Source organism: Pinus tabuliformis, chromosome 3_1, assembly GCF_031772625.1.
Source record: "Pinus tabuliformis cultivar Carrire ecotype Pingquan chromosome 3_1, CPIR1, whole genome shotgun sequence".
NCBI lineage: Eukaryota > Viridiplantae > Streptophyta > Pinopsida > Pinales > Pinaceae > Pinus > Pinus tabuliformis.
The window spans coordinates 582,736,628-582,754,336 of NC_142301.1; the positions used below are offsets into that span (position 1 = coordinate 582,736,628).

Genomic DNA, 17,709 nt, shown 5'->3' on the forward strand with positions numbered 1-17,709 from the left:
CATTGAAGTTGAGAAACTATGCTTTGATGTCAAAAGTTTTGAACATTGTAGAACCCTCTAATTATAAAGAAGTTAGTCAATTTGAGGAATGGAGAGCTGCAATGAATGAAGAAATGGAATCAATTCTTAGAAATGACACTTGGGATTTAGTTGAGCTGCCTAAGAATAAAACACCCATAGGATGCAAGTGGCTGTTTAAACCCAAAATTAATGCAGATGGAAGTATAGATAAGTTAAAAGCTAGGTTGGTTGCAAAAGGATACTCACAGCAGGAAGGTATAGATTTTGATGATACTTTTGCACCTGTAGCAAAGCTAAATACAATTAGAATGTTTATTGCTTTAGCTACTAAATGTAATTGGGAATTACACCAGCTTGATGTTAAATCTGCATTTTTAAATGGTGATTTAAAAGAAGAAATTTACTTAGTACAGCCAGAAGGATATGTAAAGCAGGGGCAGGAACATCTTGTTTGCAGATTGAAAAAGGCTTTATATGGTTTAAAGCAAGCACCCAGGTCTTGGTACGAAAAGGTTGATTCTTTCTTTATAGAGTATGGTTTCCATAGAAGCTTAAATGACCCAAATTTGTATACCAAGTACAATAATCAGGGGCAGATTATTTTGATTTCTCTATATGTGGATGATATGATTTTAACAGGAAATGCAAATGACTTAATTAGAGGAATCAAAAGGCTCATGGCACAAGTTTTTGAGATGAAAAATCTTGGAAACCTTAACTATTGTCTGGGATTAGAAGTATTCAGAGATACTGGACAAACTTTCCTTACTCAAGGGAAGTATGCGAGAAATCTGTTGGAAACGTTTGGGATGGATCGGTGTAGATCAGCAGCGACACCTTTGCAGCAAAATTTGAAATTGAGTAGTGACGATGGCACTAAGGAGGTAGATGCCACAATGTACAGACAGTTGGTTGGCAGCCTTATATATCTTACAACAATCAGACCCGACTTGGCATATTCAGTTAGTGTATTAAGCCAATTCATGTCAAAACCGCGTGAAAGTCACTGGACAGCAGCAAAAAGCATGTTGAGGTATCTTTGTGGTATTGTTCATTTTGGTATTTTATACACTAATGTATCTGATGTTACTCTAGCAGGTTTTTCAGACTCAGACTGGGCAGGTAACCTGGATGATCGGAGGTTCATCACAGGTTATGCATTTAACATAGGTTCCGGGGTAATTGCATGGAGCAGCAAGAAACAAAGTACTGTAGCTTTGTCGTCATGTGAAGCTGAATATCAAGCATTGTGTGCAGCAACATGTGAAGCAATATGGTTAAGGAGACTTCTTAACGATGCAGGAAAAGAACAGAAGCAACCCGCTTCTATCAAAAGTGACAACCAGAGCACTATCAAATTAGCATACAATCCAGTGTTTCATAAAAACACCAAACACATAGACACCCAGTTTCACTTTGTTAGAGAAAAAATACAGTCAAAAGAAATTGATGACGAATATTGTAAAACTTGTGACAATGTGGCTGATATTTTTACAAAGCCTCTTGCACGAGTGAAATTTTAATTGTTTAGAAAGATGCTAGGAGTCCAGGAGAACCCTTTCTCCATTAAGGGGGGGAGTTAAAAATAATTAATATTATTTTTGTATTAATGGAGAAAATGGTTACATTGTTGTAACTTTCTCCCTAGTTTAGGATTAGTTCCTAAAGTTTAGGGGTTTGGGTGCAACTTCCTATTTCCTAGTATTGTATTTATTGATGTAATCTTTGATTGATTAATGAATAGAGTGGACGAGAGTGATCTCTCAAGTTTTGTGAGTGTAGTCTCCAGGTGCAGGCCACACCAGAGAGCTACATCTCTTTCTTTTCAATTCTGTTCACATTTTATCTATATGGGAGAGTTATTGAGAGAACAATCCTAGAAAGTTTTGTTGAAAAAATATTTTTGTTGAAAGGTGAGAGCCTGAAAAGAACTGAAAATTGGATTTGAGTGTAAAAAAATTGCATAGGAACCGGGCCCACTGAGGTTATTGGGGCCAGATCCGAGAGTATTAACAATTTTCTATGAGTTCAAGGGCACTTCGACACTATCCACTTTGCACTTTTTGAAACATGTTATCAAAGTTATAATTACAATTTACAGTTTCAAAGGTATAATTACAATTTACAGTTTTGTTGTTGCCTCCCGCTATGGTATTGTTATCTAGATGATAGAGTTTAATTTTAATATGAAATTTACAATATTTATTTAATTATTTTCTGAAATCTTTGTTTTTCTATTGATTAATTTTTGTTTCTAAATTTAAAATTTTATTTTATAGCTATAAATGAAAAATGTTTATATATTTGAGATGAAATTTAATTAAAAAAAGTGATTGGATATTTGTACTTTAAAATTTATTAATATAAATTTTTAGCTCTGCATATTTGAAAAAGAAATGAACATTTCTCTCATTAAATTCGATGCTTGATGGATTATGTAAAAGAAAAGTCCCACAAACCAGAACATGAAAAACAAAAGGTAGAAATCAAAAGTGCTTACCTTAATAGAGGGAGCTGATTGATTACAAGGTCATTTAAGTTCTCACGACACATTTATTACATAGATTCAAGATGGTTTAAGGACCATTCAAATAAAATTGATTGAAAATGAAATAAAAAGATAATATATCATTGTCAGTTGAAACAATTATTATTATTATTCGTTTTTTAACTTTTTATTATGGAAAAATTATATGAATAAATACCTTTCTAATTGAAATTAAAACTAACTCTTCAAATTTGATCATTGCTTTTGAGCTTCAAATTTTTTATCATCAAATAAAAATTTAAATGTAATGACAAGTATTTTTTTATATATATCATTTTTAAATTTAATGACAAGTACTTCTTTTTTATATATATCATTTTTAGGATTTTACGTTTTATATGTATGTAAAATTATGTGGGATTTTTGTCCAAAGGTATATGTATGTAAAATTATGCGGGATTGTTGTCAAAATGGTTATTTGTTCCGTATAACACACTCAAAACAACACTTTCCAGCTTGGGAGTTGAGTAAAAATATGAAGAATGCTTCTTCTTATTTCATTGTGAGTTCAAGTTAGAAGATGGATTATCGCTCCAAATTGAATTGGATCTAAAACTTTTACTATCAGCTTATGATGAATGCTTCTTCTGATTTGGTTGAGTTCAAGTAAGTATCGTTTCAGATTGAATAGGTTCTAAATTTTTTACAGCTAACATTTTAGTTTTTTAATAATTATATAAAAATATATTAATATTATTATCTTGTTTTATTTAAAATTAGGTAAACTAACATAGATTTATATTAAATATGGATTTAGCATGAGTTTAGAGAGATTTAATTTTTTCACATGTAAATTAATTTTTTAAAGTGTAATTTTTTTGTGAAGTCATATTATTTAAATATTTTGTATAGTTTTTTTTTTAATTTTTATTTGGGTTAATATGAGCAATATTTCAACTTTGATGATAAATAAACAAGGTTACACATCATATTAAGCTGTAAAATAAGCCTCTAGGCTCAATTAACAAAAAAGATTAATAATTTTTTTTTTTAAATAAATGTAACAATAGAATTAACATAAATTTAACAATAAAATAAATATACAAAACAAAAAAATATTCATCATATAAATAAAATCTAAGGACAATTATGTAAAAAAAAATCTAAAGACAATTATGTAAAAATTGTATATAAGTAGTGAATTTGGGAGTAGGTGATAAAACTATTTATTCTTAAAAACTAGTTTTTAATAATTATATATAAAAAACATATTAACATTATTATTTTGTCTTATTTAAAATGATATAAATTAACAACATATACATATAAAGGAAAAGAAAAAAGAAAAACTGCAAAGGAATTGCAGGAAAATATTTTTTTTTCAAATAAATAAGGCAATAGAATAAAAAAAATTATTCATCGCAACAATAAAATTGAAAGACGATTATGTAACAGAATTGGAGAAAAAGTCGTTGTATATAAGTAGTGAGGTTTGGAGTTTTTAACCTCCCGCACTTTACATGTTTCGAAAATCTTACTCACCGCACCGTCCCCCCGAGGGAAGCGATTACGTGAAATTCCAGGTCTGCGTCCGATTATAAGTGGGACATCTGTGCTCTCTGCAGAACGCGCTACTGTAATAGACTTCGAGCTCTCTCTAGAGAGCGCAACTGTAAATACTTCCACAAGCTCAGAAAACTGCAACCATGGGAAAAACGGGGAACAGTAACTGGATGGTCATGAGCATGCTGTTGAATTTATTCTCTCTGAATGTTCGTGCTCAACCAGGTATTATTCAACCTTTGCAGATTTTTGTTGTTGCTTCCTCATTTAGTGTTGCTATTTCTTGCTTAACATGATTTCTTTGACCATTTAATTGAATTTTTGTGCCGCAGGGTTTCTGAGTATATCTTGCGGAGCAAAAAGAAATCACACTGACGAAAACAATATAACATGGGTTCCTGACTGTAATTACATTGACGTGGGTCAGGCGGCAGACATAGGGGACGCGTCTAAACGAGCCTACGGTTCTTACTTGCATACTCTACGCTTCTTCCCAAAGCCCCTCAACAAATCTTGCTATCAGTTGCCTGTGACTCCCAATGTGTCTTACCTCTTAAGAACATGGTCTGTCATTGGAAATTATACCGGATCTGAAAAATCCGCTGATTTTTCTCTCTCTGTAGAAACACCCGGTTTGGTGTGTTGGGTATTTTTTGAATGGGAAAATACCAAAAACCAATATTTAAACACACTGAGGCAATGCTCTGTTTCTTTTACTCCAGGATCTTTTGTGCATAGAAGACTTAAAATAAATTTCACTCAGAGAACTAGAGTATTTCACCACCATAAAAGATTTCTATTCATTAAAACAAAAACTGATACATCCTCTTTTACTGAGAGGGATTTACCACTGTAAAATTGTTTTCATATTCACTGCTGTGAAAAACAACTTACTGCTGTAACAAAAGTTTACATGAGCTTACTGCTGTAAAACAAAATTTACATTCACTGGTGTGAAACACTTTTACATGCTGCTGTAAAAACAAAACTTACAGAGTTACAAAAACTCGCTCCACCATTTCCTTTATGCAAAACCACACATGGTTTTTGCTATTCCTCTGTTTTACAATTCCTTACAAAACATTACCAAATACATTTGTGCACTGCTGTGCATTCACCCTCTGGTTCTTATCCTTTTACACACTGCTGTGTGGGTTACAATACATCGCACTGCTGTGCCTCACTCTTCAATTTCATTACATCGCACTGCTGTGCATTACCATACCTCTTCTACCTTACAATGCACACACAAGAAAACATTACATATATATTCATGGCAATAAAACAAAAGGACTTACATACGTTTTCACTTGCCATGCTTCCGTAAAAATAAAAAACAATAAAATTAAATGTTTTTATCAGCCTTTACTTGTGCCCATACTCCCGCTGAAACAAAGTTAAAAACTTCACCAAAACTTACCAACCACAGTAAATTGCATTTACTGTTTTACTGACATTTACTGGCGGTAAAGGAACTTTTACTTCACGTCAAATTTATTAGCTGCTGACCTGTACTTTAACCATTGACTTTATTTGCATCGCATCGCAACTTTTCTCATGTCAAAGACCCCGACTCTATGACATTGCCGATAGCGATGTGCCGATGCGATATCGGCGATTGCTCATCGCAAACACAAGAGCTTCCTTATGACTCCTTCACTTCAACTTTGCCGATGCGATATCGGCCCTTCACTTTGACTTTGCCGATGCGATATCGGCGTTCGCTTATCGCAAAACACAAAGGCTCCTTTATAATGCCTTCACTTCATTTTGCCGATATGCCGACTTGCCGATATGCGATATCGGCCATTTCACTTCGACTTTGTCGATACGCCCGGATTATTGTCCTTAGGCTGCCGCATGCCTCAGCTGTCGCACAGTTGAAATTATACTTTCAACACTCCCCTTTAATTTCAACTGTCGGGCATTCAATCATACCCAAACACTTCCTCACATGGAGGGATTCACTAACTGCTGTTACAAGAATATCTTCCTCACATAGAGGGGTTCACCAATCTTCCTCGCATAGAGGGATTCACCAACTGCTTCTGCTGCAGTTCATAAACAACAAAGTTGTCTTCCTCTTAATAGAGGGATTCACCTGAAACTGTGCTTAAGAGCACCTTCCTCATGACAGAGGGATTTACCAAACTATGCTAAAGAGCATCTTCCTCTGAACAGAGGGATTCACCAAGGAACGCTTCAGTTCCACAACCAATTTCTGTTATCTCAGAAAATTACAGTTTCAGCCACACAGGCTGTTGCTGAAACACACAGTTTCAGTATCTGGCAGACAGTTGCTGAAACACGCCTGTAGAATGCATTGCTGCTCCAAAACACAGCGAGAGCATCTTCCTCTTAACAGAGGGATTTCAACATGCCTGCTTCAGAGGCACTTCAATCTGTCCAAATTGACACTACTGTGTCTGCCTGATATTTTACACTGCTGTGTGTGAAAATATCTTCATTCGCATTGCTCTTCACAATGGCACTCAGGTTGCAATATGCTCTACACTGCTATTCATTACAGACTCTGTCTTCTCCTGAAAAACATTACACTGCTGTGTGTAAAACTTTCAATACATTTATGCTGCTGCATATACAGCTGTCTTAGCACTGCTATCTCAGCAACTCTCTATCAGCACTCTGTTTCAGCAACTCTGTCTCAGCACTGCTGTTTCAGCACTCTCTCTATCACTGCACTGTTGTGCATAAAATAACTTCTCAAATTGCTCTTGCGCTGCTGCGCATTCCTTTCACATTTAACAACAAAAATACGCATTGCGTGCTCCCCTTCATTGATTACACTCGCACTGCTGCTGTGCCATTACCTTTCATTTCTTCAACAAAAATTTCATGCTGCTGCATTTTCTTATTTGCATTGCTGTGTAAAAACACATTTCTTCATTCTCTCTTAGTTCTGGTTTCATTTTCTTCGCACTACTGTGCTTCTCCTTCTTGCCATCACGCTGCTGCCTTTTCTTATGCACCCTTGCTTCACACAATCTTAGTCTTCATTTTTTTTACACAATGCACTGCTGTGCAATTCCTTTGGCTTTCTGCTGCCACACACATTCTTATACATCCAGTGTGCATTAAAAATCTGCTGTCCCTGTTTTTCTTTATGCATTTCTTTGCATGTTGCATTGCATACAAAAAAATATTACGTTTTTCACTGCTGTGTGAAAAATTTCATTGCATTCTCAGCCACTGGGCATTTACGCTCTGCTGCGTTTTGCCTTCTCATTTTCTTCTCACTGCTTTGCATTTTCATCCCCACTACAAAACATTTCATCTGCTGTGCATTACACTCATTCTGCTGTGAGTATGTTCTATCACATTACTTAGAAGGAAAACTACCTTCCATTGCTATGCATTTCAATGCATGTGCACCACAAAAAAAATTCAAACTGCTGTTTTGTGTTCTATCTTCCCACTGCTGTGAGGGTCTCCATGCTTTGCATTTTTCTATTATCTCGCTGCTGCTCTTTACATTTCAGCGCTGCCATTTTTCTTCTTTATGCATTTCTGTGCATATTGCATAAACACAAAGCAAAAACATTGCTGATTTCATCACTGATGCATATTACCTTTTAGAGGGATTAACAGTGATTTCATTTGCAACTGCTGCACTGCAATACATCCTCCATCAACAAATGACTGTTAATACAGTCCAGCAACAAAAAATTACAAGCTCCCCTTTAAAGTGTGCTTGTCTTCTTTTAGCAGACTCTTCTCAAAACAAATTTAGATCCACTGGGGAGTTCAAGGGGTTTTCAGATTGCCTTTCCTTCCTTCTCCACACTTGTGTTACTTTCTTCTTTTGCATGGGTCTAGCTTGCATAGGAGCCCATGTTAAGTTACATTCACGTGCCATATGCCCAATGTTATGACACTTGAAGCATTCAACATTCTTCATGAATAAAGATTCATGATTTCTTCTTGTGAAATTATTTCTTGGAGATTGTCGGGGACCACAACATCTATCTCCATTAAATGCTCTACAGTCTTTTGCCATATGACCAAAGTTTGAACAAGAGTAACAATAACCATAAAATGAACTTTGGTACCTGGGAGATGGAGGTTTCCTTGATGTACATCTGAAGCCTTGCTGCCTTGAGATCCTTTGATGATCACCATTACCTCTTGCCTTTTTGACATCGGCTACATTTCTTCTTGGAGCTGGTTTTCTTCTTGGAGCAGGATCTCTTCTATTGCAGCCTTCATTTTTCTCCTTGCCTTTGCTGGAACTAGGAGCATCACCATCTCTCTCTGGCTTCTTCACATCTCCTCTGCTTAAAGCATCCTCATCCTTGTTTGAGGATTCAGCTACATACCCAAGTCCTGATTTATCAAATGGAGATCTATGATAGCTGAGCATGTCATCCAGAGCTTGAGAGCTCTTCATGATTTTGTTCATCCCTTCAACCTTCTTCCTGAGGAGGACAATCTCTTCTTCTAACTTTTCACATACATCATTTCTCTTTGCTAGTTGTCCCTCAGTTTCTTCCTTGCTACAAGTAGCTTCAGCTGCTGCTATTTTGAAGGAGATAATATCTGTCTTCATTTTGGAGATCTCTGCTTGACTGCTCTCCATTTTCTTCTCAGCTCCTTGTGCCTGCTTCTTGGCTTCTTGTAGTTCGGACTTAAGGGAGGAGACCTCTACCTTGTATTGTCCAATCTCTTCTACAAGCTTATTCACTCTCATGTGCCTTTGTTCAAGTTGACTTGTCAAGGCATCTGCCTGCTTCTTTGCTTCATTCAGCTGATTTGTCATGGATATGACTTCTTCATGATGTTTCCTCTTGCATTGATCAAGCTCCTTCTTAAGCTTGGCAAGCTCTTCATCCCTTTCTCTTACTTGAAGCTTGATGAGGTCAAGCTTTTCACTTTCAGCTTCTATGATGGGTTCTTCTTGACTCATTGTCATGGTCAGTGCTCCCTTTGCATGAAGGTCATGCAATCTGTCCCATATATCCTTTGCTGATGTATATTTTCCTAGATTCCTCTTCACATAATCAGGGAGTCCATCCAAGATTAGTTTTGCTGCTTGTGCATCATACTCCATGGATTCTTTATCCATCTTGCTGTCATCAATCACTGACTCCCAGACTTCAATCCCCTCAGACATTAGGAAAGCCCTCATCATTATTTCCCATACATCAAAGTTTCCATCAAACTTTGGGGTTTGAAATAGAATGTATTCTAATGGATTGCCTTCTAGTTTAGTAGAGGAGGGAGACACATTTTTAACAGGCTTGGAGGCTTTCTTCTTTGACCTTGCCATTCTTATCTGGGCTTCAAATACTTGACTGTGTTTTTTTTTTAAATCACTGACTGTTCCTTCAATAATAACTCAAAAACTTGAGAAATACCTGAATCCCTTTGGCTGAGGCTTCACACTGCTGGAGAGGTTTGACTGCTGCAACAACACCTTCCTTCAGCTTCTTTGAGTCTTCAAAGAGCCTGAACTAGCTCTGATACCACTGTTGGGTATTTTTTGAATGGGGAAAATACCAAAAACCAATATTTAAACACACTGAGGCAATGCTCTGTTTCTTTTACTCCAGGATCTTTTGTGCATAGAAGACTTAAAAGAAATTTCACTCAGAGAACTAGAGTATTTCACCACCATAAAAGATTTCTATTCATTAAAACAAAAACTGATACATCCTCTTTTACTGAGAGGGATTTACCACTGTAAAATTGTTTTCATATTCACTGCTGTGAAAAACAACTTACTGCTGTAACAAAAGTTTACATGAGCTTACTGCTGTAAAACAAAATTTACATTCACTGGTGTGAAACACTTTTACATGCTGCTGTAAAAACAAAACTTACAGAGTTACAAAAACTCGCTCCACCATTTCCTTTATGCAAAACCACACATGGTTTTTGCTATTCCTCTGTTTTACAATTCCTTACAAAACATTACCAAATACATTTGTGCACTGCTGTGCATTCACCCTCTGGTTCTTATCCTTTTACACACTGCTGTGTGGGTTACAATACATCGCACTGCTGTGCCTCACTCTTCAATTTCATTACATCGCACTGCTGTGCATTACCATACCTCTTCTACCTTACAATGCACACACAAGAAAACATTACATATATATTCATGGCAATAAAACAAAAGGACTTACATACGTTTTCACTTGCCATGCTTCCATAAAAATAAAAAACAATAAAATTAAATGTTTTTATCAGCCTTTACTTGTGCCCATACTCCCGCTGAAACAAAGTTAAAAACTTCACCAAAACTTACCAACCACAGTAAATTGCATTTACTGTTTTACTGACATTTACTGGCGGTAAAGGAACTTTTACTTCACGTCAAATTTATTAGTTGCTGACTTGTACTTTAACCATTGACTTTATTTGCATCGCATCGCAACTTTTCTCATGTCAAAGACCCCGACTCTATGACATTGCCGATAGCGATGTGCCGATGCGATATCGGCGATTGCTCATCGCAAACACAAGAGCTTCCTTATGACTCCTTCACTTCAACTTTGCCGATGCGATATCGGCCCTTCACTTTGACTTTGCCGATGCGATATCGGCGTTCGCTTATCGCAAAACACAAAGGCTCCTTTATAATGCCTTCACTTCATTTTGCCGATATGCCGACTTGCCGATATGCGATATCGGCCATTTCACTTCGACTTTGCCGATACGCCCGGATTATTGTCCTTAGGCTGCCGCATGCCTCAGCTGTCGCACAGTTGAAATTATACTTTCAACATGCTGTTTCGAACGGGTGCAACAATAAAAACTAAAGATCCATACGGTTTTGAGTTAATTTTTGTTAGTGCTGGCAAAGTGTTGTATATTTGTTTGATCAGAACCTCCGAGACTGATGATCCCTTTATCTCCGCCATCGAGTTGAGGACCCTCGAAAAAGGAATGTATCCCCAGGCTAAACCAGGAACAGCGTTGTGGATATTAGCCAGGAAAGATGTAGGTGGAAATTCATTGCTTAGGTGAGCATTTGAGCTATATGTTCTACCTATGAGACATGCCTCAAATATGTTTGATCTGTGCATGGCAATTTTGATACACTGTATGTTACATTGTGTGTGATATTTCTTGTGAAATAAGCATCTGTGCAGGCCAATTTTGATACACTGTATGTTACTTTGTGTGTGATATTTCTTGTGAAATAAGCAGGTATCCTCGAGACAACTTCGACCGGGTCTGGCATGTAGATGTTGATAATTCGAGTCCTGTGCGGACTGTAAGCTCTCAGCAGCCCATTCCATTCAACAATACGGAAAACCTTGTTCCAAATGCTGTCATCCAGACGGCGTGGGTTCCGGACGTGGACAGCTTTGCAATCAGTCTAGGGACAATCTATGGGCAGAACACGCTACTAATGTTATATTTCGCAGAAATAGAAAGGCTGAAAGTATCTGAGTCGAGATCATTTTACGTCACAATAAATGGGAATAGGCGATCAGACATCATTAATTTGGTGCCATATTACCCTGCCGTGGAGATTACAATCCCAGTGTATAATGCCAGTGAATATTACTCTGCAGGCTTCAAATTTGGCCTTGTGAAGGCCGCTAATTCCACCAGTCGTCCTATAATCAACGCTTATGAGTATTATTCGTTGATTGATACCGAACCAGCAACATATTCGCAAGATAGTAAGTGCCCTTGCTTAAATTTTCATTAATGATATTATAATTCGATGTATAACCAAGTAGTTCTGAAACTGCAGTGGAAGTTATTGGCGCTAGTAAAAGAAGGTTTGACATAAAAGATTGGATTTCGCATCCTTGTTATTTGATCCCGTGGAATGGAATTCACTGTGATAATGGATCTTCTGCCATAAGAATTTCGGAAATGTAAGTTTATATCTTTGATTTGCTTACAGTTAACAGCCAAATTTGAAACCGTAGGGGCTTACGATGTTAAACTTCTTTCTCTAGAAATTTGTCTGGAAGGAATCTGAGAGGATCAGTACCAGAAGATATTGGACACCTGACTGCATTAGTTACAGTGTAAGCAAAACTCTACTCTTTTCTCTCTGTATTCTAATGTGAAAAGGTTGTGGAATAAAGCAAGTACGCATGACCATTATAAAATGTTTCGTCTTCTGGGTGTGGTGAAATTAGTTATCCGCTGATGGTTGAAATGTTGGGAAGCATTCTTCATATCTTGTTAAAACTCGCTCTCTTACAAGCGATTATGAAAAATACAGTTTAAGGTGTGGCTTCATATAGTTAGTTTTGAGTACTATATCGGTGGCGGCATTATCGATCCCTATTGCAATTAGCAGGTCACTTGACAATAATCATCTCATTGGATCCTTGCCAGATTTTTCGAGGCTAACCATGTTAGAGAGATTGTAAGTACTTTCTTACAAACATAAACGCTCACTTTGTCGTCTATAATTTATTTTACAGACAGATTGATGGTCCTTTTACAAATATAAGTGCAACCATTTCGTTCTCTTGTTGTGCAGACATCTACAAAACAACCGCTTGAATGGCAGTCTTCCAGATTGGCTATCTAAACTGAAAAACCTTAAAGAGTTGTATGTCAAGCTACCCTGGTTAACATAATTTTATGACATTAGAAGCATTTTATGACTAATATAATATAAGTCACTTTTCCCACTGACAGGTTTATAGAGAACAATAATTTCAGTGGTGTCATTCCTGCAGAACTTCTTTACAAGCCTTCACTGAAATTCAGGTAATTTAATATCTTATTTCTTATTTTTCGTATTGCCCAGGAATTGCATTCTAATATATTCAAGGTCTAGATTTCTCATTGCAATGTTTATACTTAAGCGGCTGAAAGTTTAATCTCTTTACTTGGTGTGTTGCAGATACTCTGGCAACAACGACCTTTGTGTAGGTATAGATAACGGAAAATGTATCAAAGAAATTCAAGAAAGCCGAAATATTTCAAGAAAGGGCAGAGTGAATGTTATCCTTGCAGCAACGATCAGCGCAGGTTTAATCGTCGCTTTGGGGTTGGTCGTGGGTATTGCTGTATATCGGAAGAAATTAAGAGCAAAACAACGTCCCAGTGAAGGTTACCAAATAACTTGAATTTAAGTATGATATTTTAATACAGAAAATCGCGGTTGTCTTCCTAGGAAATTAAGAGTTGTTTAATAATACCTAGCAAATTTGCAGTCAACCCAATTATGATGCCGAATCGAACAATATCCCGTGCCTTTACTTTAGAAGAGATGATTGTAGCCACGGAAAATTTTAGCAGAAAGATTGGGGAAGGTGGCTTTGGATCTGTGTTCTGGGGTAAATTGCCAAATGGAAAAGAGATAGCCGTAAAGGTTCTCTCATTCTTCTCCAGACAAGACGTTCACCAATTTCAGAATGAGGTAATTCTGAGATTCTTAAGCCATGTAGGATTCAATTTAACCATATATTTTAAATGGCAGCGACATCGACGGTGGTGTGTGGCAACACTCATAAATAAGATAACCATATGTGCTTCACTTGATTGATATATTGGTAAACAGAATTTGGTATCTTTACTATGCTACCGTAATGAATGTTGATTAACAGGTTGATCTTCTTTCTAAAGTGCATCACAAGAAGTTGGTAGCTTTACTCGGATACTGCAGTGAATCTAGAGACCTGATGCTTATCTACGAGTACATGGCTGGAGCATCCTTAAGAGACAGTCTCTATGGTAAATATTTTGCTGATCAATATTGTTCGAATGATTTGCTGCATGTTAACAGGAATTACTGCGAATCTGCGATGACCATAAACTTTTATTTGATTCTAAATGTCCTTTTCCAGGTACAAGCCCAGCAATTTCCGAACTGAGTTGGAAAGCACGGCTTAATATAGCATTAGATGCCGCCCAGGGTATCTCGTTAAAGGGTCCATTTTATTAATTTGATTACATCTAAATTATTCAATTTATACAATCCACCTAGTAATGTTTCTCATTTAATGTGGCTGTGACTTTTATTTGAAGGACTGGAATACTTGCATGTGGGTTGCACGCCAAAGATAATTCACAGGGATGTCAAGACCGCTAACATTCTTCTGGACAGCAGTTTGAATGGCAAGCTTGCCGATTTCGGTCTCTCAAAGATGACCAGTGAAGGGGAGGTTACTCATGTTACCACTACGGTGAAAGGAACTCCAGGATATCTCGATCCAGAGTAAACCATAGATATAACATTCACTCTCTTTGCAATGTTGTTGAAGCTGAACGAATTCAATTAATTACTGATGCCTTTGGATTTGTTTGGCAGGTATTTTCGCACTCACCAGTTGACGGAAAAGAGTGATGTATATAGTTTTGGAGTTGTTCTTCTGGAGATCGTATGTGGGAGATCACCCATAAATGCACATTTAACAGACGACGAGCTGAACCTCATTCAATGGGTAAGAAATGAATGGAATGGAAAATCGTTACCTTGAAAGATTAACAGTATAATATGTTTTTTAAGTGAATTATTTTGCTACGGACTAACGATATCTACATTTGGGCGTATTGGAAAGGTGAGGTCTTATGTGGAGAGGAGTGAAAATCCTGGGGAAATAGAAGAGATCGCAGATAAAAGGTTGAGTGGAAACTACTGCATGGAATCTATTACCAGTATTGTGAAAGTAGCGCTTACATGTGTGGAACCAAAACCATCGTTGCATGGAAGCTCTCTTTCTTGAAAATGGAAATAATTCTCCTCTTCCAGAGCCGGAGCGGACTCGAACGGAGTTTGGAGATATCCGTGTGCGAGGGGACACAAGTCGACCCGAAAATATGGAATGGGGTGATAATAGCTCCAACATCCCCCATGTAGGAAGATGAGTTCATTTTTTCATAATAATGCTTCACCGTAATATATCAGAGGGATATGGGCAATGCAAGTGCTTATAACAAGCTATATGAGTCACAATTCTTCCTTAATCATTAAGCTAAGTAATTAAGCTAAGTAAGGATGTGTAACCTGTATTGTGATTATGTCATAATAATATATTAACCACAAACATAAACCTCGTTGTTTCGAGCTGATTCCCATTGGTGTGAATAAGGCACTGGTTACAGTTGATGGAGCTTTCATATATTGGCATCCTCTCTTTTAAGGATCTTTTTAGTAAGAGATACTGCCTCTCTTTGAGAGAGCCTTGCCAACTCAAACTCTCTTGCTGTTGGTCATAAATCGTATTGCGTATATTGTAATTATTGGGTAAAGCAAGTGAATTCTTGGCCACTGAACCTGAAAAATTCTTCCAGTTATTCAAAAATCGTATTGCCAATATTATAATCATTGGATAAAGCAACTAAACTATTTAGCATTCATGGATCACATTTATTTAGTTGTTTTTCATATATATATTAGTTTAGTTTTGGTTGTTTTCGTATAATAGTTTTTATTAATGTGTATATATATTGGAATTATCTTAAATCATTTATTATTATTATAATAAACGTATTATATTAAACTTTTTCAGAAGGAAAAACAAATTGGTATAATAAAAATATATCAAGCAATAGATTACATGTAGATCTGTAAACCAAATCGACCGAGACAATGTCATGAAGTTATCAATTATTGGGTGGCTTTAGTCTGACACCCAATATATAGTATCAGAGAGATCACATTAATTTATTATGTTACATTGGGTGATACCACTTGAATCGAAATGCACGACGACAATTGTCCATCACCACCACGGACGCGCCAATAGCAGGGCCCATCTACGAATCAATAAACAAGGCACGTCTGCTGGCTGAATCAATAGCTAGGAGTAATCTAACTCTTACATATTTTTGTCATTGTGTGGTAATTTTGCAATGCAATCTTAATTATTTAAAATATATAAATATATTTAATGATTTTTAAAAATAATAAATATTTAAAATTTATAAATTATATTATTGAAATTTATTATATTAAAAAGTAATAAATTTAGTCAATATCATTTATGAAACCTCATGAATTACTCTAATTTTTTTTTTAATAAAAATTAATTTCATTTTCATTAATATATATTTCTCAAAATTAGTAATGAAACAATCTAAAAATTTCTTATAAAAAATAATTTCATTTTTATTAATATATATTCATCACAATTTATAAAATTTAGGAAAATGACTTTTTAACACTAATATATTAATATACTATTCTATTCTATGGTAGATCTTTTCATAAATATTGTAGGAATTTACAGGGTAAGTTCCTCAGAAAGAACACCAAAAGGACACCGCTCACAACCAGATCACAGATCAATACACCAGTATTTTTGACGTGGTTAAAACCCTCAAAGTGGGAAACAGTCCACGGCCTGCGCCAACGTGGCTACTACAGGCAATTTATTAATCAAAGAATGAAAATTTACATAAGCTTCTCTCATGCACGGATTACCCGAACAATGACCCTCCATGCGCTTTAAATAGAACTCATGGACCAATCGGGTGTCAAGCCACGGATCAAGTGTCGGTAATACCGAGGAGAGAGTGAACTGTCGGATCACTACATATCGTGACCGTCGGATTGTAAGTTACAAAATGTACAACGGTAAAGAAACACACTTTACCTAACTCTATACTAGACCAAGTTGAACTTAACTATTTCCTATGTGTCGGAATATCCTAACATCCCCCCTTAAGAACAACTTGGGATAGGATTGAAGGATTTACAAATATGACACAATAGGAGAAGGAAGGAGGCACTAGAGCCTATCCCCCCTTAGTGACAACTTCCTGAACTCCAAGCATATATCGAAGTTTAGTGAACTTCGCCTCTGTGAGAGCCTTTGTGAAGATGTCTGCAACCTGATCATCTGTCGAACAATATTGCACTTCAAGAACATGGTCATGAATGAGCTTTCTGATGAAGTGCATGTGTAGTTCAATGTGTTTGCTGCGCTGATGCTAGAATGGATCTTTGCATAGCTGAATGGCACTTTGATTATCACACCAAAGTGTGGTTGGATGCTGCTGCTCAAAGCCAAACTCTGATAGGATCTGACGAAGCCACAAGGCTTCCTTACTAGCTTCCACGGCACCACGATACTCTGCTTCTGCTGACGAAAGAGAAATGGAAGCCTGTTTCTTACAAGCCCATGTAATAGGTCCTGAACCAAGAGTGAAGACATAACCGGCAGTAGACTTCCGATCATCAGGGTCACCAGCCCAATCAGAATCAGTGAAACCAACCAATAGAGGAGCTGCTTCGGCACTGTAATGAATCCCAAACTGAACTGTACCTCAAACATAACGAAGTATTCTTTTAGCTGCTTTCCAATGGCTTTCACGGGGGTTTTGCATAAACCGAGCAACAAGGCCAACAACAAAGGAAAGGTCAGGACGAGTATGGGTTAAATACAAGAGTTTTCCTACAAGTTGATGGTATAAGGTAGCATCAACTTCAGGAGAAGTACAAGAGACTGAAAGTTTGACTCCAGACTGAAAGGGAGAAGGGGCTGGCTTACAGTCTTCCATGTGAAAATGACGAAGAATATCACAAGCATACTTGGACTGGGAAAGGAAAATACCCTCCTTGGATTGCAAGACTTGAAGATCGAGAAAATAGTGTAAGTTTCCTAAGTCTGTCATTTCAAATTTCCTTTTAAGGCTATAATTCACATGGTTTATAAGGTTGGGATCACTACCAGTAAGGATAAGATCAT

At 36.7% G+C, this 17,709-nt stretch overlaps 1 protein-coding gene across 1 annotated transcript; it reads left to right on the forward strand.

Annotated features, from left to right (window-relative positions):
* Positions 1–4,215: 4,215 nt before the first annotated feature.
* LOC149188348 (putative leucine-rich repeat receptor-like serine/threonine-protein kinase At2g04300) lies at positions 4,216–14,908 on the forward strand. The gene is made up of 15 exons (XM_089409931.1): positions 4,216–4,297; positions 4,405–4,709; positions 10,814–11,058; positions 11,246–11,731; positions 11,782–11,928; positions 12,363–12,431; positions 12,549–12,620; positions 12,710–12,781; positions 12,918–13,126; positions 13,231–13,436; positions 13,624–13,750; positions 13,864–13,932; positions 14,045–14,234; positions 14,328–14,460; positions 14,578–14,908. The coding sequence occupies exons 1-15, from the start codon at positions 4,216–4,218 to the stop codon at positions 14,740–14,742; spliced, it is 2,577 nt and encodes an 858-aa protein (XP_089266057.1). The 3' UTR covers positions 14,743–14,908.
* The last annotated feature ends 2,801 nt before the right edge of the window (positions 14,909–17,709 follow it).

Excerpts from the sequence above, each read along its gene's own strand:
- LOC149188348 (XM_089409931.1), top strand. The coding sequence starts at position 4,216 with ATGGGAAAAACGGGGAACAGTAACTGGATGGTCATGAGCATGCTGTTG. Across the intron at positions 4,298-4,404 it reads GAATGTTCGTGCTCAACCAG|GGTTTCTGAGTATATCTTGC; the intron begins GTATTATTCAAC and ends TTTGTGCCGCAG. Across the intron at positions 12,782-12,917 it reads AAGCCTTCACTGAAATTCAG|ATACTCTGGCAACAACGACC; the intron begins GTAATTTAATAT and ends GGTGTGTTGCAG.